The following is a 22,752-nucleotide window of genomic DNA, read 5'->3' as shown; positions in this document are numbered from 1 at the left end:
GTTTTGCATTCAAATGCAACGGCCCAATGAGGACAGAAGTTAATCCCTGAATAGCAAACAGTCAACTAAGTTACTTAGGGCACAGGCCCTGGAAACGGGCAGACTTAGTTCAAATTTTTGGTGTGCTCTTTATTAGCCAGGCAACCACGAGTTAAGTTACTTAACATCCCTAATCCTCTGTTTCATCTGCAAAATGGGGATCAGTAACACCTGCTTTATGATTTCAAGGAAGGAATAAATACACATAATGTTTGACATTCATTGAAGGATATTTGTAATCATTTCATGGATCAGTGATTTCTTTTATGACTTAAAAAAATTAACTTTTACGAAAGTTGAGCTGCTCAACTCAAAAGTGCTAGAAGAAATTTCTACTACCTTTTGAGGTCCACCACTATTAATTCAATAACTGCTCTTCAAGAATATCTTCTGCTCTTTGCTTGCTGGCATGTAAGGGTTATTTTTGAGTTTCTGAAAACTTTCTGAAATTTTCTTCATGATCCTTTACACTTTACAATTTAAAAAGAAAATCTATAAATATGTACTGAGTTCTATGTGTATTGAATGGATGGTGACATGGGTTTTGGAATTTGTTGGACTTGGGTTTGAATCCAGGCTCTATGACCCACTTCATAAGTGATCCCAGCAGGAGAAACTTTTTCTAAGATGCCTATGATCTCATCTGTCAAATATGGTGGATTATAACTACTTTGAAGTATTGTTATAAGGATTAGTTTGTTACAAGAGTTAAATTGTACCTAAGACTGTCTTAGATAGCGTCTAATTAAAAAACAACCAACTTGGCACAATCCCTGACACGTGGTGGATGATGAATCCAGAAGAAGCGTCATTGTTCCCACTTACAGAGACTTTCCCAGGACACATCCTCTAAGTGGCAGTGCTTGGACTCGAGCCGTCATGCTCTTTTTCAAAGTAATATAACCTCACAGAGTTACAAGGTCTCACGTCAAACTCTCCAAAGGGTCCTTTTTGGCAGCTCCTTCCTGAGAAGGACCATCTCCCCTCAGCTCACTGTATCAGATTATGTCATTGGCTTTCCAGGGAGCTGGGATCCCAGGCTGAGCCCATGACTGGTCCATTCACAGGGAAAGGAACTCTGGAAGGCTGGCACCACGTGGAGCGGATCAGAACCTGCAGTTCCCTGAAGACCGCACGCGCCTGGCAGTCACAGAGCCCGTGGGAAGAGCAGGCAGGATGCGAAGCTTTCATTGAGGTTTCTGGGCTACACTCAGCTTCCCTGGAAACAGTGCCTGCCCATCCCTGCCCCAGCACTGGCAAGAGATGCTGCTGCTGTCTGGGAAGCTGCAGGGTGGCACAGCGCAGCACAGGGCCCAGGGACAGGAACTGGGCCCCTTTGTCCACCTAGTGTGGCTTCCTCTCTCCTCCACTGTCAACTCCTATTTTAGTCTCATGTGATGAGTAATGATTTGATTAGAGTCATTGCTTCCCATCCATGTCCGAGGCCAGACTGAGTGTATGAAAATGTTCACAGACAGGTCCTTTTAAACTTGTATGGAAAGAACATACGCTGTATGGCGTGAGGAGCAGTGCAAAGGTCTGCCCCAGATACAAACCTGCGAACCTCAGGCCACCAAAGAGGAGGACCTGAACTTAACCACTATGCCCCCCGGCTGGCTGCCTCCAATTTCTTTTACTAAAGCAGGTTCAGTGCTTGTCAGCTTTGCTGTGGGTGCCTCACAGTTTACTGACAGATGTGAAAGGAAGGTGGTTCAGGGCGAGAATACAGAGGCTGCATCCCAGGACAAGCGCATGGAAGCAGCATGAACACTGAACCCTGAGTTGCAGTGAAGTCCCCCGACTCAGGACCACTACCTGCACCAGGGGACATGGAGCTGCCTCCATGGCTCTCCTGCCCCCTCCATTGGCTCAGGCTGTCCCTCCCTCTGCTCTGGGTTCTCAGGGCTCCTGGCTCCTCCTCTTCTGCAGAGGGCCTGCTCTCAGCCTGCCCCAGGAGGCCCTCAGGAAATGGGCTCAGCAGAGAGGCAGAGTTCCTCCCAAGGCCTCCGCCAGCCCCACCCCCTCTGGGTCCTCAGCTGAGTGGTCTTCTTGGAGAGCCCCTCAGTCACTGTGTGCCTGTGACAGCTGTCCTGAGCTCGGCTCTGACTCCCTTCTTGTGTCCTGGGCTCCCTGTCTTTGGAGCAGGTCTGGAGTGTGAGAGGGTGTCTGCCCCTCCTGTCATCTGTCCCTTTCCTTCTAAGGCCCGAGGAGGAAGGCATGCTGTGGGCTCTCACCCTCTTTCTAGCTTTCCTGGCTCCTGGTAAGTGTGCTGCCTCTATGCTCCTGGGATTTGTCTCTTTTTTGGCAACGGGAGGCCGTACTGAGGGATTCTATTAGCTCTTCCTCGTTACTTTTTGTTGTTCCCATTGCAGCCACTCAGGTATCTTCCAACATGGAAGGGATACAGATAGTATTCACCAGGCAAGCTGGGTCATCTGTTTTGATCACTTGTGATCTTAAACAAAGCAGCGACTACATCCACTGGTACCGATTCCAGGAGGGGATGGCCCCACGACGACTTCTCTACTACCACCTCTCCAGCTCAAAGGTTGTGGTGGAATCAGGAATCAGTTCACAGAAATACCAAGCTTATCAAGGCACAGGGAGGACCTGTAATCTTTATATCCAAAGTCTGGAAGAAAGTGATTCTGCTCTGTATTACTGTGCTTCCTGGGAGAGGCACAGTGATACAGACCTCCTCAGTCCTGCACTGAAAATTTTGCTTGTGGTTGACAAGAGCAGCCTTGACACACAGGATAGACCAGCCCCTGCCTCCCATCCTGCCCTGAGTTCACTGTGCTGTGAACAAAGCGAGACTCTGAGCTCAGCGCCCAGTCTTCACCCTCATATCCCACTGGCCTCCCTGCTCCCCCATAAACCATAGCAGTTTTCTAAAGAAGGATCTCCCATCTCCAGGCCTTAGGCAAGCAGTCTGGCAGACAGCATGTTCTTTCAGCTCTCCTAGGAGCTGGTGGAGTCCATTCAGTCTGCTTCCTGGGACAGAAAATGTCACCTAGGCTTGATCTGTTTGGGGAGACATTTAGCAGAGCAATGTGGGAAGGCTAGTGGTGCCTAATCATTTATCCAATCATTTCCCAGAGAAATGGCTGGGAAAGGAGCTCCTGTCTTACTCAGGAGAATGAGAAGTGATGGAATGAAAACTTTGGACTTCATGATGACTTCAAGCTGGGATCTTATTTATCTTTTGGACAAACTGATATTTCCCTCACCATAACCAACCATGGCACTATTGAGACAGTAAAAGTGTAGGAACAAGGTGATTGCTGTAGAGATGCCAACCATGGTATTCTACTCACAGCTTCTTTCGAATTTCAGCCTCACCCAGAACTGCTTTGTCTTAGACAAGTAAAGCCAAAGCTCCCTTCACCCCTCCCCCAACCTTGACCTGGCCACGTCCTAAACTGGAATGAGTCTATCAGATTGTTTTTTCTCAATAATAAAATTAAGGGACTCTTTGGGTGAACAACCAGACAATGAATAGTCTATATTTGAATTGAAAAGTCATATAGGAAAAGGGTTGTGGCTGCCATATTGGTCCAGGTTTAAGGATATAAAATTAATACTGAAGTACAGAAATGCTGGATTCACACTTGTGTGGTCTCTTGCATATTGGATCCTCCAACTTTCTGCCAGATCTCTTAACCTTGACTCTAGCTTAGAGTTGAAGTTCCTAGAACAGTGTTTCTCAAACTGTGGTCCATGGCCCACCTACATCAGAAGCACTTGGGATGTTTGAATAAAAGTACAGGTTCTGGGTATCATCCTGTGAGATAAGTCAGAATTTTAGGATGAAAGCAGAAATGTGTGTTTCTTAATGACCTCTGCTCTGATTCTTATTCCAATTGGTTTTTAAGAACTGCTGTATTGGCAGGAACAGATAGGGTGACCTTTCTCCCTCTGAAATGGGCTGGTCCCAGCCTGACACCAGAATGCATTCTAGAAAGGTGCTCATGGGCTTCCTGCCAACACACAAAGCCCTCCCCTCTTATGGCACCCTGGATGCTGCTGCTCTAACAGGTCATCACATTTCTCCATGACATTTGCACCAGAACCACAAATGGAAACTCCACTTCCTTCTCACTGCTGTGATCTCAGGCAAGAAGAATTGTCCAGTGCATGAACCAGCTTTAACTTGCTCTACTGTCTGACGAGCCATGCACTTCTACTATTTTGCAGATCTATGAAAGTTTATTCCTTACCTTGCAATATTTAAAAAGCTTGCTCCTTACCTTTAAGCATAAACATATTCTTATTTATATTTTTCTAATAGTGTTAAGGTTTTGTTCTGCACATTTATGTTTCAGATATGCTTTGAATTGAAATTTTGTGTATGGGAATAAGGTAGGAATCTGAGTATGGAGATCCAATTTCTCCTCCAAATTATTGACCAATCCATTATTTCTCACACTGCTCTTCATCGCCACCCTTGTGAAAACTAATGTTCCAGAGGCTCACACAGCCCTTTCTGCTCTCTCTCTTCCTTCTTTTTTTTTCATATTCTGTTCAATGAATATATTCTTCCACCAACAGTACCCTCTTTTCATTACTGTAGCTGTATATATTTTACAGTCTTGTGGAGTAGTTTTCTTTTGTTACTTTTTAAGGAATTTTCTTTCCACTCTAGTGTGATGGCATTTTCTCCTCTCTTAGCTGTAAACCACCCTGTCCAGCAGGGATGTGCTGGGACTCCGCGGCACTGAGCTGCTTCCTGCATAGGGACCTGGAATGTTCTCTTGTAGAGCTGCTGCTGCAACACCTCATGTCTCTGCACGTGTGGTCCCCAAGGCAGAAGGATGAGCAGCCCCACTCCCCTCCCTTCCTCCTTTCCCAGCTGTCTGTTAGGATGGCAGAAAGGAACCACCTGAGAGAGAGGCCAGAACAATGATGGAGAGGGCATTTTTCTCCATTCTACTGTGAATACTGTAAACATGTGTCCAAAGACATTTATAAAAGCGAGGGGTGAAAATCTGCACACACCACTCAGTTCTCCCATGAATTCACTATTCTTGTTTGATCACCTATCTACCCATCTGTGAATCCAAGTAAATCACAGATATGGGTACACTTCCCGAGAGGAGGGCTGCGTAATAAAACACAGGATGCCCAAGGATACCTGGATTGCAGATAAGCAATAAAAACTTTTTCGGTTCGTGTGTGCCCCAAGTATTGGATAGCACTCTGCATATTTTTTTGTTACTAAACCTGCTAACTCTATGTGAGATGGCCTTTTTCCTAGAGGATGAAGAGAAATCATCTAAGAAACTGGCTTGCCACACACACACACATAAACACACATAGACATATACACACACATCCATTTGACTTTGAGGAGATTCAAATGTTCATTAACATAACTGATCCTAATTCTTTTACTAAAGCAGGTTCAGTGCTTGTCAGCTTTGCTGTGGGTGCCTCACAGTTTACTGACAGATGTGAGAGGAAGGCGGTTCAGGGTGAGAATACAGAAGCTGCATCACAGGACAAGCCCATGGCAGCAGCATGACCACTGAACCCTGAGTTGCAGGGAAGTCCCCCGACTCAGGACCGCTCCCTGCACCAGGGAACACGGAGCTGCCTCCATGGCTCTCCTGCCCCCTCCATGGGCTCAGGCTGTCCCTCCCTCTGCTCTGGGCTCTCAGGGCTCCTGGCTCTTCCTCTTCTGCAGAGAGCCTGCTCTCAGCCTGCCCCAGGAGGCTCTCAGGAAATGGGCTGAGCAGAGAGGCAGGGCTCCTCCCCAGGCCTCTGAGAGCCCCACCCGCTCTGGGTCATCAGCTGGGTGGTCTTCTAGGAGAGCCCTCACTCACTGCTGCCTGTGACAGCTGTCCAGAGCCCTGCTCTGACTCCCTCCTTGTGTCCTGGGCTCCCTGTCTTTGGAGCAGGTCTGGAGTGTGAGAGGGTGTCTGCCCCTCCTGTCATCTGTCCCTTTCCTTCTAAGGCCGGAGGAGGAAGGCATGCTGCGAGCTGTCGCCCTCCTTCTAGCTTTCCTGGCTCCTGGTAAGTGTGCTGCCTCCATGCTCCTGGGATTTTTCTTTTTTTGGCAATGGGAGGCGGTACTAAGGAATTCTATTAGATCTTTCTCATACTTTTTGTTGTTCCCAATGCAGCCACTCAGGTATCTTCCAACATGGAAGGCACACAGATGTCACTCACCAGACAGGCTGGGTCATCTGCTGAAATCACTTGTGGTATTCAACAAACCAGCGACTACATCCACTGGTACCAACACCAGGAGGGGACAGCCCCACAACGCCTTCTCTACTACCAACTCTCCAGCTCAAAGGTTGTGGCAGCATCTGGAATCACTTCACGGAAATACCATGTTTCTCGAGGCACAGGGATGACTTGTAAACTTTCAATCAAAAATCTAGAAGAAAGTGATTCTGCTGTGTATTACTGTGCTGCCTGGGAGTGGCACAGTGATTCATACCTCCCCTGTCCTGCACTAAAAATTTTGCTTGTGGCTGCTGAGAGCAGCCTTGCCACACAGGCTAGACCAGCCCCTGCCTCCCTTCCTGCCCTGACTTCACTGTGCTTTGATCATGAGAGATCCTGAGCTCAGTGCCCAGCTCCCGTCAGCAATGAGGCATAACACTTTCCTAAAGACCCAGCTCCCATCTCCAGGCCTTAGGCTATCAGTCTACACACAGCATGTTCTTTCAGTTCTCCCAGGAGCTGGTGGAGTCCATTCTATCTGCTTCCTGGGACAGACAAATTACCACGAGTTGATGTGTTCCGGGAGACATTTGGGAGAGCAACATGGGAAGGCTAGTGGTACCTAATCATTTATCCAATCATTACACAGAGAAAATGGCTGGGAAAGGAGCTCCTGTCTTACTCAGGAGAATGGGAAATGATGGAATGAAGACTTTGGACTTCATGAAGACCTCAAGCTAGTATCTGATTTATCTTTCAGCAAACTGATATTTCCCTCACCATAACCAAGCATTGCACTGTTGACACAGTGAAAGTCTAGGAATAAAGTGATGGTTGTAGAGATGCCGACCATTGTATTCTACTGACACCTTCTTTTGAAGTTCAGCCACAGCCAGAACTGTTCTGTCTTAAACTAGTAAAGCCAAAGCTCCTTTCCACCCTTCCCCCAACATTGACATGGTCAAATCTTAAACTTGAATGAGTCTATCAGATTATTTTTTCTCAATAAGTAAGATTAAGGGATACTTGGGGTGAACAATCAGATAATGCATAGTATGCATTGAACCGAAAAGTCACTTAGGAATGTGTTGTGGCTGACATATTGGTCCAGGTTTAAGGATATAAACTTAGTACATCAGTACAGAAATGCTGGGTTCACATGTGTATGGTCTCTTGCATGTTGGGTCTTCCAACTTTTTGCATGAACTCTTAGCCTCAACTCCAGGTTAGAGTTTAAGCTGCTAAAACAGTGTTTCTCAAACTATGGTCCCTGGACCACCTGCATCAGACACACCTGGGAGGTTTGAACAAAAGTAGATGTTTTGCATGACATCTGACAAAATATATCAGAATCTTAGGTTGGAAGCTGAAAACGTGTAGTTTTCCATGACCTCCACACTGATTGCTATTCAGTCGATTTTTAAAAACTGCTGTCCTGGCAGTAACAGATAGCGTCAATTGTCTCCCTCTGAAATGGGCTGCTTCCCAGCCTGACACAAGAATTCATTCTAGAAAGGCGATCGTGGGCTTTCTCCTAACACACAAAGCCCTCCTCTCTTATTGCACCCTGGATGCTGCTGCCCTAACAGGTCATCACGTTTCTCCGTGACAATTCCACCAGAACCACAAGTGGAAACTTGTTCCTTCCTTCTTCTGTGACCTTGGGCGAGAAGAATTGTACACTAAATGAACCAGCTTTAACTTGCTCAAATGGACCAGGGACGATGTATTTCAACTATTTTTCACCTTTCAGAAAGTTTGTTTCTTATCCTGAAGCATAAACATATTCTCATTTGTATTTTTCTAATAGCGTCAAGACTTTGTTGTGCACATTTGTTTCTTAGATCTGCTTTGAATTGAATTTTTGTCTATGGGAGTGAGGTAAAAATCTGAATGTGGGGATCCAATTTCTCCATCAAATTATTGACTAATCCATCATTTCTCACACTGTTCGTCATTGCCACCCCTGTGATAACTAAGGTTCCAGAGGCTCACCCAGCCCTTCCTGGGCTGTCTCTTCTTTTCCACTGTGTGTGTTCACTTACACGAGCCAGTTTCTCTAAGGAAACAGCTAGAGCTGGAGTCATTGTGTATGCACAACTTCACCTTTACAAATGGGGCTGAATCCCTATTTTGTCTATTCCTGTGCCAGAAACACAGTTTTCTACTTAGCATAGCTATATAATAATTCCTGCTTTTTGGTAAGCGAGTTTCCTTGCTTTTTCTTTTTTAAGAAAATTTTGTTAGCTTTATTTTATTCATGAATAAACATTCAATATATGTACATTTATTTATTTACTAAATAATAAGTCACAAGAAGTATGGTAGAGATGCATAATGTATATTAGAAAACATACACCAAAATAAACCATTTAAAAATATGTGATAAAAACACATACAAATATTAGTTCCAACATTCTTCCCATACAACCATGTATGTATTACATACTCCACTCTGGAAACCACAGCACCATCAACACCAATGCCTAGAACACATTTCATTCTAAATTCTTCCTATTTCCTAACTTAGCATACATCCCTAAGACAAATCATACTCAATGTCTTCTTTTTTCTTCAAACCAAATTCTTACAATCCCTTTATAGTACAGCTTTGTTTCATTCTCTGAATTATTTATGGGGTTATGAATGGACACTGGATGGTGTCTTTTCATACTCTTTAAAAGAAAGTACCCCTAAACCTGATAAATCTTGGGCTTGGTTAAGTCTTTAAAGAGACCTTTGCGAGGAACGTCCAGGGAGCCCGACTGTCATCCTCTGTTGACTGAGAATACGAGTGTGGCCTCAGAGAGTTTCATTATCTTCACTGGTTGTAAACATGAGGTTAGTGTTATGAAAGGGCCTGGCCCTGTGCCTGACATGTCCTGGGTTCTCTGGATGACGTTGCTAAATTTGAAATGATGGGTTCACTCCATGAAAGGTGCGCACACTAGAAAGGAGGGAGGGATGTCCTGATCCTGCCTCAGTGCTCACGGTCCTGTAATATCGAAGGGGTCACCTTGGGAGCTGTTTCCCATCTTTAAAAAGGAGAAACAAGGAGGCTTGTGGGAGGATGGGTTCGCCTTTCATCTTTAAGTGTCTAAGCTTCTGTGATTCCTTAGTAAACCTAAGACTTGATTTTAAAAATGGGGTGACTAATTCTAATAAAAGACAAATGACTTCCTAAGAAAAAATATTTATTCAACACTCAGTGTTATAAAGTTATAAACTGGAGATAAAAGAAAGAAAATAGTATCCACTGTCCTCTCATCAAAATATTGATCCTTCGCAATGCCCTGTCTTGCCATTTTTGAGGACATGGTGCTAAAACATGAGGACTTGCTCCTGCTGCCTGGCCCGCCCTGCCCCCTGGTTCAGCATAGGCTTCTTCCTTTGGCTACAACACACACACCCCTGATTCCAGAAACGGTAAAACTCCCCATAATTACTACTTTATGTAGACCCTGGAGAGCATCTACTGCAATCTGCCCAGTTTTGAGGTGAAACAATAATCCCACCACGTCCTGGGCATTTCTGTGCATCTGGGACAGGGCTACATGCTTTGCTCACATCATCCTGTTTACTCTCCAGGCAACCCCGTGAGCTCCCGTTTTATAGATGAGGAAAAGGTGGTGACATAACTTGCCCAAGACTACAGAGCTATCATGTTATTTGTGTTTCTGTGTTCTTTGGATAAATAGTCAAAAGTGGAATAGATGAATCATGGGATATTTTTATTTTTAATTTTTTAGAAAACTCCATACTGTATTCAGAACTGACTGCCCCAGTTTACATTCCCTCCCGCAGTGTATGAGGGTTTCCTCTGTCTACAGCCTCATCAAAACTTATCTGTAGTCTTTTTAATAACAGCCATTCTGGTGAGTGTGAGATGATACCACATTGCAGGTTTGATTTGCATTTCCCTAATAATTAGTAGTGTTAAACATGTTTTAATGTGCCTATTGGCCATCTGTAAATTTTGTTTGGGAAAATGTCTGTTCATGTCCTCAGCCCAGTTTTTTTTTTTTTTTGAGGAAGATTAGCCCTGAGCTAACATCCACTGCCAATCTTCTCTTTTTGCTGAGGAAGACTGACCCTGAGCTAACAACCGTGCCCGTCTTCCTCTACTTTGTACGTAGATGCATGGCTTGATGAGTGGTGCAGTTGCATGTGATTGTCCACTTTCCTCAATTCCACATATTGAAGAGACTTTCCTTTCTCCATTGTATGTTCCTGGCTTGTTTATTGAAGATTAGCTGTCCATTGGTATGCTATTTTATTTCTGGGCTTTCAATTCTATTCCGTTGATCTGTGTATCTGTTTTTCTGCCATACCATATTGTTAGGATTACTACAACTTTGTATTATATTTTGAATTCAGGAATGTGACACATCCAGTTTTGTTCTTTTTTCTCAGGATAGCTTTCCCTACTCGGGGTATTTCCTTACTCCATATAAGTTTAGGATTCTTTGTTTTATTTCCATGAAAAAAGTCATTGGGATTCTGATTGGGATTGCACTGAATCCACAGACTACTTTAGGTAATATGCACATTTGAAGTATGTTAATTCTTCCAATGCATGAGCACAGAATATCTTGCCATTTCTTTGTGCCTTCTTCAGTTTCTTTCAACATTGTCTTACAGTATTCAGTGTCCAGGTCTTTCACCCCCTTGGTTAAATTTATTCCTAGGTCTTTTAATCTTTTTCTTGCAGTTATAAGTGGAATTGTATTCTTGATTTCTGTCTGCTAGTTCTTTGTTAGTGTATAGAAACACAACTGATTTTTATATGTTGAGTTTGTACCCTAAAACTTTGCTCTTTTCATTTATTATTTCTAATAGTTTTCTGGTGGATTCTTTAGGGTTTTCTCTCTATAAAATGACGTCATTCAGAAATAGTGACAATTTTACTTCTTCCTTTCCAATTTGGACACCATTTATTTACTTTTCTTGCCTAATTGTTCTTGCTAGGATTTCTAATACCATGTTGAATAAGAGTGACAAATGCGTGCATCTCGTCCTCCTCCTGTGCTTGGGGAATAGTTTTCAGTTTTTCACGAATGACTATGATGTTAGCTGTGGGTTTTACTTATATGGCCTTTATTATATTGAGGTATTTTCTTTCTATACCCATTTAACTGAGAGTTTTTATCACAAATGTATGCTGAATCTTGTCAAATGATTTCTCTGTATCTATTGAGATGATCATGTGATTTCATTTTTCATTTAGTTAATGTGGTGTAACACACTGATGGATTTATGGATGTTGAACCATACTTGCAATGCTGGAAGAAATCCCACTTGATTATGATGCATGATCCTTTTAGTGTATTGTTGTATCCAACTTGCTAAAATTCTGTTGAGAATTTTTGCGTCTATGTTTATCAGCGATATTGCCCTGTAATTTTCTTTTTTTGTGTTTTCTTTGTTTGTTGCTGGTATCAGGGTCATGTTGAACTTGTAAAATAAATTTGGAAATGTCCACTTGTCTTCAATACTTCGGAAAAGTTTGAGCAAGATGAGTGTTAAATCTTCTTTGAATGTTTCGTAGAATTCACCAGAGAAGTCATCTGGTCCTGGAGTTTTATATTTTCTGAGGTTTTTGATAATGGTGTCAACTTCCTTGCAAATGATTGGGCTATTCAGATTATTTGTTTCATCTTGATTCAATTTGGGAATGTTGTTTGATTCTAGGAATTTATCCACTTCTTCTAGTTTATCTAATGTGTCTGCATATGTTTTTTCACGGTATTCTCTTGTAATCCTTTGTAGTTCTGTGATATCTGACGTAATTTCTCCTCTTTCATTTTTGATTTTGTTTATTTAAGCCTTCTCTTTTTTTTTTTCTTAGAGCAAGGTAAAATTTTATCAATTTTGTTTATCTTTTCAAAGAACCAGCTTAGTTTCATTGATCCTTTCCATTTTCATTTTAGTCTCTATTTCATTAACTTCCAGTGGGATTTTTATCATATCCTTCCTTCTACTGATTTTGGGCTCCATTTATTTGTCTTTTTCTGGTTCCTTTATGTGTAACGTTAAACTGTTTATTTGAGATTTTTCTTGTTTTTAGAAATAAGCCTGTATTACTATAAACATTTAGCATATTTACTCCATCCCATATATTTTGGTATGTTGAGTTTCATGTTCATTTTCATTTAGATTTTTTTTTTCTGTTTTGATTTCTTCCTTGATCCAATAATTATTCAGTATCATATTTGTGACTGTTCCAGCTTTCTTCTCTAGTTGATTTCTACTTTCGTATCATATGACCAGAAAAGATGCTTGATGTCATCTCAAATTTAGCTTCAAATAGAGAATCTAATATTTCATAGCAGATAAAATTATATAAATTTCTTCTTTTATTCCAGGAAAAGTAATCTCATCACAGAAATCTATTTCTTATTTGGCATTGCTGGGTAAGGAATCATATTGACACATGGTAAAAGTGGCTTTACTAAAAATGAAGAAATTTGTTCACATTTCTCAAGTATATTTGTATTGGTATATTTTCATTTCAGTTACTGAAGAGTTTCTTGCTTTTAGAAATATATCCCAAAACGGCTAACAAGGCAACCCTAGTGTTTGTTAGAACAAAAGCGCCTTTCCTTTGATGTAATGTCTGAGCAGTTTCAACACAATTGAACACCTGGAAATTTCAAAAGAACATCTTAATTCTCTGAATGCGTTTCCTAGTGATTTAGAAAAACAGTTGGTTGACCAGTTGGGCCTGATCTCTTGTTTTTCTGCTGTTATTCTTTCCATTTTCTATCAATGATTTTCAATGATTAATCCCTTGGTGGAAAACAGAAGTTTGGGTTGACTTATCTGGGGAAAACTTATGAAATATCTGACACCGCAAAACTTGTATTCAAGGGCTTCCAAAGGAACCCAGAAGACGAAATTGCCAGGACACAGTTTTTTAATTGTCAGTTACATCATGAAACTTAGGAAGAGGTTGAGTTTTTGTAGAAGCTGTAACCAGTGTGATAGCTCAGGTTGGATCAAGAACTTTGGAGAAGGGACTAAGCTCATCATGATTCCCTCTGGTAAGTAGCATTTTTCTATTTTTCCCATAGTAATGAACAACTGATAGATACTTTTTAGAAAAAACAAGTTAGAATCACCCTTATCCGACTGCCACATACTTGACCTCAGCATATGAACAACAAGTTTGTGGCTACTGGTCACTGTATAGGAAAACAAAACTACTCTGTAAATGGTTTGTTCATGTCCCTGCTTGTAAGCTCATTGCGATTCTACTTTTAGAATGCACACTCAAAAAGTGATAGACTCAGGCTAGCAATTTAGATGTTTTTTGGACCATATCTCTAAACCATTGTTATAAGTTATTGGTGCAAGACAATGTTCTTGTAGACCAATTTTTCAGTGAGAGACACTTTTATTAATTAACTCTTCTCTATAGTTTGGGATAAAACATGGTGCTCCTTTCTCACAATAACTTGCAAAACCTGTTATTAGTTTTCATCTCATCCCTAACAGCAGTGCAAAACGTTAATTCTTAATGTAAATGACTAGAGAACATCAACAAATCTCACTTGATATTACTGTAGCTTCTTAGAGGGTGGCTGAGATCAGTCAAAATTTATGCTCTCACAACTCGTGTCGAATTAGCTAGGGATGGCCCATTTTAAGGGAATTTGTAAGCTCAATAAGCCATTTCATCTCCAAAGTCCATGAAAAGGTCTACATGCTTTTACATCTCATTTGCTCATTCATTCTGTCAGCAAACACTAATTGAAAACAGTTTTGGTGCTGGTTACTGGAGATAAGTGGGGGAAGAAGATAAAGCTAGAAAAAGTCCCAATATTCCAAAAACCATTAGTCTAGTGGGTAAATATTCTCACTCCAACCATGTCCTGGACTCTATTCTCGGCCTGAGGTACCAAGGAGGACATTAACAAGGACTTAAGTATTTAGAACAATTGTGAGTCCCTAGAGGTGGAGATGTGAGGTCCATGTGGTATTTCTGCATTGAAACATTTGTACTGAAGTTTACGTATTTTATTTATTTGATATTTTATTCCCAAGCAATATTACCAAATCCGTGTTCAATTTATTTATTTTCTTTCACCAGTGTTAGCTCCAAAACTAGCATTAATTGAGCTCATTTGAGGTGGAGATCTTCTCCAAGTAGCATTTCTTGTTCACAGCAGAGTATTAGAAGAGCATTTTTTAATATGAGAGGTTGCACAAGGACTTAAACATGAGGCGACTTCTGTTTTCCAATGGATTGTTTGGGCAAAGAGAGCTTCACCTTGTGTTCTAACACTTTCAGTCTATTTGAATTCTGCCTGTTTTGGGTCTATACCACTGAGCTAGGATCTGTAAACATATTCTCCCAACTCCCATGTCATATGTGAGTTAGACCTTACTAAACTATCAACCAACCACGGGGGCAGAAAAAGAAATAAGTTATAATGTACAAACTATTCGTCATTTATTTCAAGTGTCTATTTCCAAAATCTATTTGAGAAGAGCTGAAATCAAATCCACAAGCACAGACATACCTCATTTTATTGCACTCTGCTTTATTGCACTTAACAGATATTGCATTTTATAAAAATCGAAGGTGTGTTGCAACTCTGAGGTAAGCTAGTGTATCAGCACCATTTTTCCAACAGCATTTGCCCACTTCGTTTCTCTTGTCACATTTTGGAAATTCTCACAGTATTTTAAGGCTTTTCATTATTATTACATTTGTTATGGTGATCTGTGATCATTGATCTCTGATGTTACGATTGTAATTGTTTTGGGGCACCATAAACCAGGCTCATATAAGATAGTGAAGTTAATTGATAAATGTGTGTGTTCTGACTGCTCCACTGACTTCCCCCATCTCTCTCCCTCTCCTTGGGCCTCCCTGTTCCCTGAGATCCAACAACATTGAAATTAGGCCAATTAATCACCCTACAATGGCCTCTGAGTGTTCAAGTGAAAGAGAGAGCTGCATGTCACTCATTTTATATTAAAAGCTAGAAATGAACAAGCCTAATGAGGAAGGCATACCCAAAACTGAGATAAGCCAAAAGATAGGCCTCTTGTGCCAGTTACCCAAGTTGTGACTGCAAGGGAAAAGTTCTTAAAGGAAATGAAAAGTGCTAGTCTCCTGAACACAGACTTGAGAAGAATGCAAAACAGCCTTATTGCTGATATGGATTAAATTTTAGCTGTCTAGATAGATCAAAACAGCCATAACATCCCCTTAACTCAAAGGCTAATCCAGATCAAGCCCCTGACTCTCTTTAGTTCTATGAAAGATGAGAGAAGTGAGGAAGCTACAGTGGAAACATTTGACTCTAAGAGAGGTTGATTCATTCTGTTTGAGGAAAGAAGCCATCTCCATAACATAAAAGTGCAAAATGAAGCAGAAAGTGCTGACGTAGAAAGTGTAGCAAGTTATCCAGAAGATCTAGCTAAGGTAATTCCCGAAGGTGGCTACACTAAATGGCACACTTTCAATGTAGATGCAACAGCTTTATGTTGGAAGAAGATGCCATCTCGTACATTCATAACTAGAGAGGAGAATTCAATGCCGGGCTTCAAGTTTCAAAGGACAGGCTGACTCTCTTGTTAGGAGTTAATGCAGCTGATGACTTTATGTTGAAGCCAACATTCACTTACCACTCTGAAAATCCTAGGACCCTTAAGAATTATGCACTAATTCTACTCTCCCTTTGCTTCTTAAATGAAGTAGCAAAACTTGGGTGACAGCACATCTGTTCACAACATGGTTTAATGAATAGTTTAAGCCCACACTTGAGACCTACTATTCAGAAAAGAACATCCCTTTGAAAGTATTAGTGCTCAATGACGATATACCTGGTCACGCAAGAGCTCTGATGGAGATGCACAACGAGATTCATGTTGTTTTCATTCCTGCTAACATAACATACATTCGGCAGTCCATGGATCAAGGAGGAATTTTGAATTCCAAGTCATTATTTAAGACTTATTTAAGACATTATTTATTTTATTTTATTTATTATTTATTATTATTATTTAAGACATTATCTTTCACAAGGCTATAGCTGCCATAGATAATGATTCCTCTGATGGATCTGGGCAAAGTAAATTGAAAACCTTCTAGAAAGGATTCACCATTCTAGATGTTATTAAGACCATTCATGATTCATTGAAAGTGGTCAAATATCAACTTTAAGAGAAGTTTGGAAGAGGTTGTTCCCAACCATCATGGATGACTTTGAGGGGTTCAAGACTTCAGTGGAGGAAGTGCCTGCAGGCGTGGTGGAAATAGAGAACAAGAATTAGAAGTGGAGCCTGAATTGTGACTGAATTGCTGAAATCTCTGACAAAGTTTAATGATTGAGGAGTTGCTTCTTATGGATGATCAAAGAAACTGGTTTCTTGAGATAGAATCTCTTCCTGGGGAAGACACCGGAGACTGTGAAATGACAACGAGCATTTAAAACATTACATAAACTTAGTTGATAAAGCAGCAGCAGGGTTGAGAGAATTGACTCTAATTTTGAAAGAAGATCTACTGTGGGTAAAATTCTATTAAACAGCATCACGTGCTACAGAGAAATTGTTTGTAAAAAGAAGAGTCAACCAGAATATGACAAAGTGTTATTTGGGCCAAAGAGCATAAATAACAAAATTCATGGGATGGGAAAAGGGAAGTACTTTAGAAAGGACCAGACATTCTCACGTGTAGAGAGATCATCAAAGTTACTTGATCCCTTCCCCCATCCCTACCACCTACCCACCCACCTTGAAAACATGTTCCACAGTGATGGAACAAATGACAATTAGAAAAATACATGTGTTAATCAATGTTAGAAGCTTTGGCATGGGACAGCTAAAAGTCATACCCTATCTTAGCATGTGGAGAAAGAACAAAGGCTAAGTTGAGATCCAGGCTCTGCCACAAACCAGCCATGACTCCAGGCAAGTAACATGACCTCTGGAAACTCTTTCCCCACTGAAAATAACAATAAATACCTCCCAGGCTATGGTGGATGAAAGGCCATGGTGAGCACTAATTTAAGGGCAGCTTTACTTCCTTTTACTATGCTGTGGGTTGTTCCAAACCACACAATGTTTGCACTTCTCTCATGATTCTTTTTAATTGCTATTCCATTTTTCCCCACAGGTGTACGTCTTCCTTCAGACATTTCCCCGAAACCAATTATTTTTCTTCCTTCAGTTGCTGAAATAAACCTCCATAAGGCTGGGACATATCTTTGTCTTCTTGATAAATTCTTCCCTGATGTTATCAAGGTATATTGGAAAGAAAAGAATGGCAATACAATTCTGGAATCCCAGGAGGGACATACCATGAAGACTGATAACACATACATGAAACTCAGCTGGCTGACCGTGACTGAAAAGTCAATGGATAAAGAACACAAATGTATCGTCAAACATGAGAACAATAAAGGAGGGGTTGACCAGGAGATTCTTTTTCCTTCAGTGATTCAAGGTATGTGTATGTAAGTATAACATCCCAGAACAATTTTTTGCAAAGGAAAGTTTCCCAGCTTCTCTCTCAAGTATTAATGAAAAATGAAGAAATATAAATGTTTCCTAAATCTCGTTCCATTTATTGGTAGCATAAATGTCCCTCTATTTCCCCATAGAGTTAAAATAGTTAAGGCTTCGGAACATAAAAAAGAAAACTTTCCTTAGCTTTTGTAAGCCTCAGTTTAATAAACCAAAATATTAAGGTCTCAGTGGTATTTTTTTAGGGTAGATGGAAGGATTAAATGAAACAAGTTATGTGAAAGCACCTAAGAACTCAGAAGCCAAGAAATTCTCAAACGAGATTCCCCTTTTGATGATCTTATTTGATCAGGAAATAAGTACAATTGTATGTCTTTCAGGAATGTTCTCCTCAGTTTTCATCTTGCCATACTCAGAGTACAAACTCAAAATATAGCTATTATGTGAAAAAATGGTGTTCATTTGATGGAGCCAATTCATGGCTCAACAGAAAATCAAGTAATTTGACGGTTGCACGTTTATTATGGTCTTAGGGTTTCCAGATTTGTATTTTATATACCATTGTGAAGTATCGTTTAATAATTAGAGATTGGGTGAGGCTAATATGTACATACATTCTTCCATTCTATACAATGAATGTTATTTCTTGCCATTGGTAAATGCAGCTCAAAAAACATTTATTGGACAACTGGCCTGTGGAGGTCTGGAAGGGATGTGTGGATTAGCACACTGGGATGAATTACTTTCCCAAGGAGGATGCACTATTGTAAGAGAGTACATTCTTTTCCTAATCAGTCAGGGTCACTCATGATTCAGGCATGATGTCCCAAAGGAGTCCCTTTGAGGCAGATCCTGCACATATTTAGACAGTGTGGGCAGAGAGCTGAATGGGCCTTGTTCCTCACGGTGGTCCAGACTCTCTAGACTCAGGATGTAAGGTCTAAATATGATCACAACAGACCAAAGGCCTCAGAGCACCTATAAATAAGAAGGAATCAGTTTGTACTTTTCTGTGTGGTTAACAAGCCCTTTGGAAGCAGTGGGGAACAAGCAGATAACAAAATGTGGGAAGACCTCTGCTGTGTACCAGTCCGAATTTCTGAAGTCAGTCTCTGATCGATAGTTTCATCAGTGGCCAAATTATATTCGAACACTTGCCTTGACTTTCTCCTGGTGCCATGATGAAGAGCAAATGAAATAATGTCAGTGGAAACATTTGCTTTTGAAAACCTAACATGGATGTATTAATTTATGTATTTATAGCATTTTTTAATATCCTTTCCCCAAACTCACTAACGTAAGATTTTAAAAACAGCCCTGATTTACTATTTCTACTACTAAGAAACAGAGGGGAAGTGGATATGCAAATCACAAGTTTAATATAACCACTGAACAGAAGAGTCCTGTCAGGTTGTGATTTTTCTAGTGATCAGGGGAAAATAAGAAGTACGGTAAGTTCCATGGTGATGATTATCATAAAGTTCCAGTTCAGAATGTGTTTACTTGGTGCCTAATTTCTGAAGCAAATGTTTTCCATGGGCTTCTCAGGGCAACAAAGCTGATAAGGACATTTCTGTTAATGCCAATCAATGGCAAATTTCTAATGCTATTTCTTGGAAATTTTTGTTTTTGCTAAAAACTAAGAATATAACTTGGAATCATAAATCAGTGAAGGGATTTTGAAGAAGATTGAAGAAGATAAAACTAGTCTGGTCCAAGATTTTAACCAAGCTTGGTTGAGAGACAGAACTTAGGATACATACACAGATTTTATTATGAAAAAGTGTTATTTTATTGTTTTACCTCAATCAATGCATGGTGATAAAAGAGTTTTATTTATCTTTTGATGAATGTCACCTTTGAGGAAAAGGAGGAGAATTTTAAGACACATTAAATTCAATCCTTGAAGAAATTGTAACACCTAGACATGATTATGCTGGCACTTTCATTCTTGGAATTTATTCCAAATCTTAGACCTCAAACCCGTTTTTCTAGCCTCCAAAGAAAACAGCTCATGGAGTTCACAAAATTTCATACCAGAACCCTATTCATATGGATAAGAATGCATCAGGTAGAACAAGGATAAACCAAAAGAGTTGTTTCAACTCTATTTTCTTCCATCCAACAGTCAATTATCTTTAAAACAATTTTGTCTTTGTGTATTTGCCTTCTTGTTTTTTTTACATTGTACATTAAGTTTCACCTCGTGTTTTATATAATAGGACTTGGCCTATCCTTCTACCTTAGGAAAGAATTACACTTCAATGCTGAGCTCCTGTAATACAAAAGCTCATTTTCTAAGAATAATTAAGATATTGGGAAGAGAAGATGTTTTTCGTGTCCACAATGGTGGAATTATGCTGTTTCTCTATAGATTATGTTCTATTTCTTTTTTTTTTTTGTTTGAGGAAGATTAGCCCTCAGCTAACTGCTGCCAATCTTCCTCTTTTTGCTGAGGAAGACCAGCCCTGAGCTAACATCCATGCCCATCTTCCTCTACTTTATACTTGCTACCACAGCATGGCATGCCAAGCGCTGCCATGTCTGCACCCGGGATCCGAACCAGCGGACTTCGGGCTGCCGAAGCGGAACGTGCGCACTTATCTGCTGCACCACTAGGCTAGCCCTGATTATGTTCTATTTCTATGGCTTATTATTTATTTCTTATTTTTGCAGGGAAAAATTCTCCCTGAGCTAACATCTGTTGCCAGTCTTCTTCTTTTTTTTTCCTCCCCAAAGCCCCAGTAAATAGTTGTATATGCTAGTTGTAAGTTGTTCTAGTTCTTCTGTGTCAGCCACGGCCACCGCACGGCAATTGTCCCACAGGTGATATGGTTCCTTGGCCAGGAAGTGAACCTGGGCTGCGAAGGCAGTGAGCACTGACCTTTAACCACTAGGCCATCAGGGCTGACCCTCTATGGTTTATTTTTACAAAGTAATTTCCACATGCTCTATCTCACTTGATTCTCCACAGGATCCTTTGAATGCTGGCTCTGCCATCTCTGGGATGACTCTCGGCAAGTCAGTTACATTCCCAAACTTATTCCCTCCTTTGTGACAAGGAGGCCTCCGAAATAAAACTCACGTCAATGTTACTGGAGCATTAAACGAGATAACATGCGTGAAGCATTTAACTTAGTGCTGGGCACGGTAATAATCACTCAATAGCTATTAGCTTTATTCATATTGTTGTCACGTCCACAGACAACACAACTGCAGAAAATCGTGTGCGTGAGTTGAGAATATGGGAATAGGCATGGTTTGAAAAGGTATGAATGCTTTCTATTGTTTCAATGGGATATTTGCCCAAACCCAATTCTTTCAACCATGAGATTCTGTTGCGGATTCTAAGATTTGATGAATTGATTTTGGTAGCCACTCTTCATGTCAGCAGCATGTGCTGAAGACTGCAGAGCAGCCACATTTGCTGTTTATTTTTCCATTCGACAAGTGTTTCTCCAACACCTCCTTTGTAGGAGGCACTGTGCTGGGATCTGTGAACACAGAAGGAAAGAAAGATAGTCCTGGATATTACCTTCCAGTTGTGATAAAGAAGAAAATAAACGTGTTCGTCATGGAGGTCAACATCTTCCTGTGCAGAAACATTATACGTGATTCAGAGCTACTGAATTATATAGAATCAGATGAACTATTCCTGGAACCGTAGAGCTCAGATTTTTAAGTTTGCTCTCTCTGTCGTTGGATTGTATGTGTGTGCGCATTAACACATACTCATATAAACAGATGCGCACACTGTCAAGTAATGGGCATGAATAATTGACTTATACTTGCTCCTGTTTCTTCTAGTTCTCGTCTCAATTGTCACTGCTGTTGATTCTGCCAAGGCTTTTCCGAAAGATAAAAGAAGTAAGTTATTGTCTATGTGTGCCTCTGTGTCATGCCATATGCCTTTTTCCTCTCCCGATCAACTTAACATTAGAACTTCTCAGGGTTAAGGTAGAAAAGACCAATTATTCCTGGAATTGTGGGGTTCAAAGTTTTCATATTTTTAGTGACTGTTTCTCTTGTTTGTCAGCATATTCTATATATACACCTATATTTATACAGACACCATCAAATAATGGGCATGGACAATTGTCTAATATTTGCTTTCATTTCTTCTAGTTGTCACTGCTTCTGATTCTACAAAAGCTTCCCCAACAGAGGAAAGTGGTGAGTTTTGGTGTATGCCTGCCTTCACGTCATGCTGTAGCAATTTCTTCCCTCCTGATCAACTTAACTTTGAACTTCTCAGTCTTAAAGTAGAAAAGACCAGTTATTCCTGGAATTGTGGGGTTCATAATTTCCATATTTTTAATGTTGTCTCTCCTGTGTGTCAGCAGATTATACACATATTATAAATATATACATATTTGATATTGTCTGCATACATATAGGTATATATATTATATACAATATATATACATTTGATCGTGTCTTCATAGAGATATCTATCTATCTATCTATCTATCTATCTATCTATCTCTCTATCTCTCTATCTATGCAGACACGATCAAATACTGGGCATGGACAATTGGCTAATACTGGGTTTCATTTCTTCTAGCTGTCAGTGCTGCTGACTCTACAACAGCTTCCCGAACAGAGGAAAGTGGTGAGTTTTGGTGTATGCCTGCCTTCACGTCATGCTGTAGCAATTTCTTCCCTCCTGATCAACTTAACTTTGAACTTCTCAGTCTTAAAGTAGAAAAGACCAGTTATTCCTGGAATTGTGGGGTTCATAATTTCCATATTTTTAATGTTGTCTCTCCTGTGTGTCAGCAGATTATACACATATTATAAATATATACATATTTGATATTGTCTGCATACATATAGGTATATATATTATATACAATATATATACATTTGATCGTGTCTTCATAGAGATATCTATCTATCTATCTCTCTATCTCTCTATCTCTCTATCTATGCAGACACGATCAAATACTGGGCATGGACAATTGGCTAATACTGGGTTTCATTTCTTCTAGCTGTCAGTGCTGCTGACTCTACAACAGCTTCCCGAACAGAGGAAAGTGGTGAGTTTTGGTGTATGCC

The 22,752-nt window shown here is 40.5% G+C and overlaps 1 protein-coding gene across 1 annotated transcript in view; it reads left to right on the top strand.

Moving 5' to 3' along the window:
- The window catches only part of LOC102149580 (uncharacterized), a 67,407-nt gene that overhangs the window by 40,610 nt on the left and 4,045 nt on the right, over positions 1 to 22,752 (top strand). The window contains 5 exon segments of the mRNA XM_070265490.1: positions 17,345 to 17,674; positions 21,502 to 21,561; positions 21,820 to 21,867; positions 22,259 to 22,306; positions 22,686 to 22,733. Of these exon segments, the coding sequence (XP_070121591.1) occupies positions 17,345 to 17,674; positions 21,502 to 21,561; positions 21,820 to 21,867; positions 22,259 to 22,306; positions 22,686 to 22,733 (534 nt within the window).

This window comes from Equus caballus, chromosome 4, assembly GCF_041296265.1.
Source record: "Equus caballus isolate H_3958 breed thoroughbred chromosome 4, TB-T2T, whole genome shotgun sequence".
NCBI classification, from domain to species: domain Eukaryota; kingdom Metazoa; phylum Chordata; class Mammalia; order Perissodactyla; family Equidae; genus Equus; species Equus caballus.
This window is presented reverse-complemented; position numbering and strand designations above follow the sequence as displayed.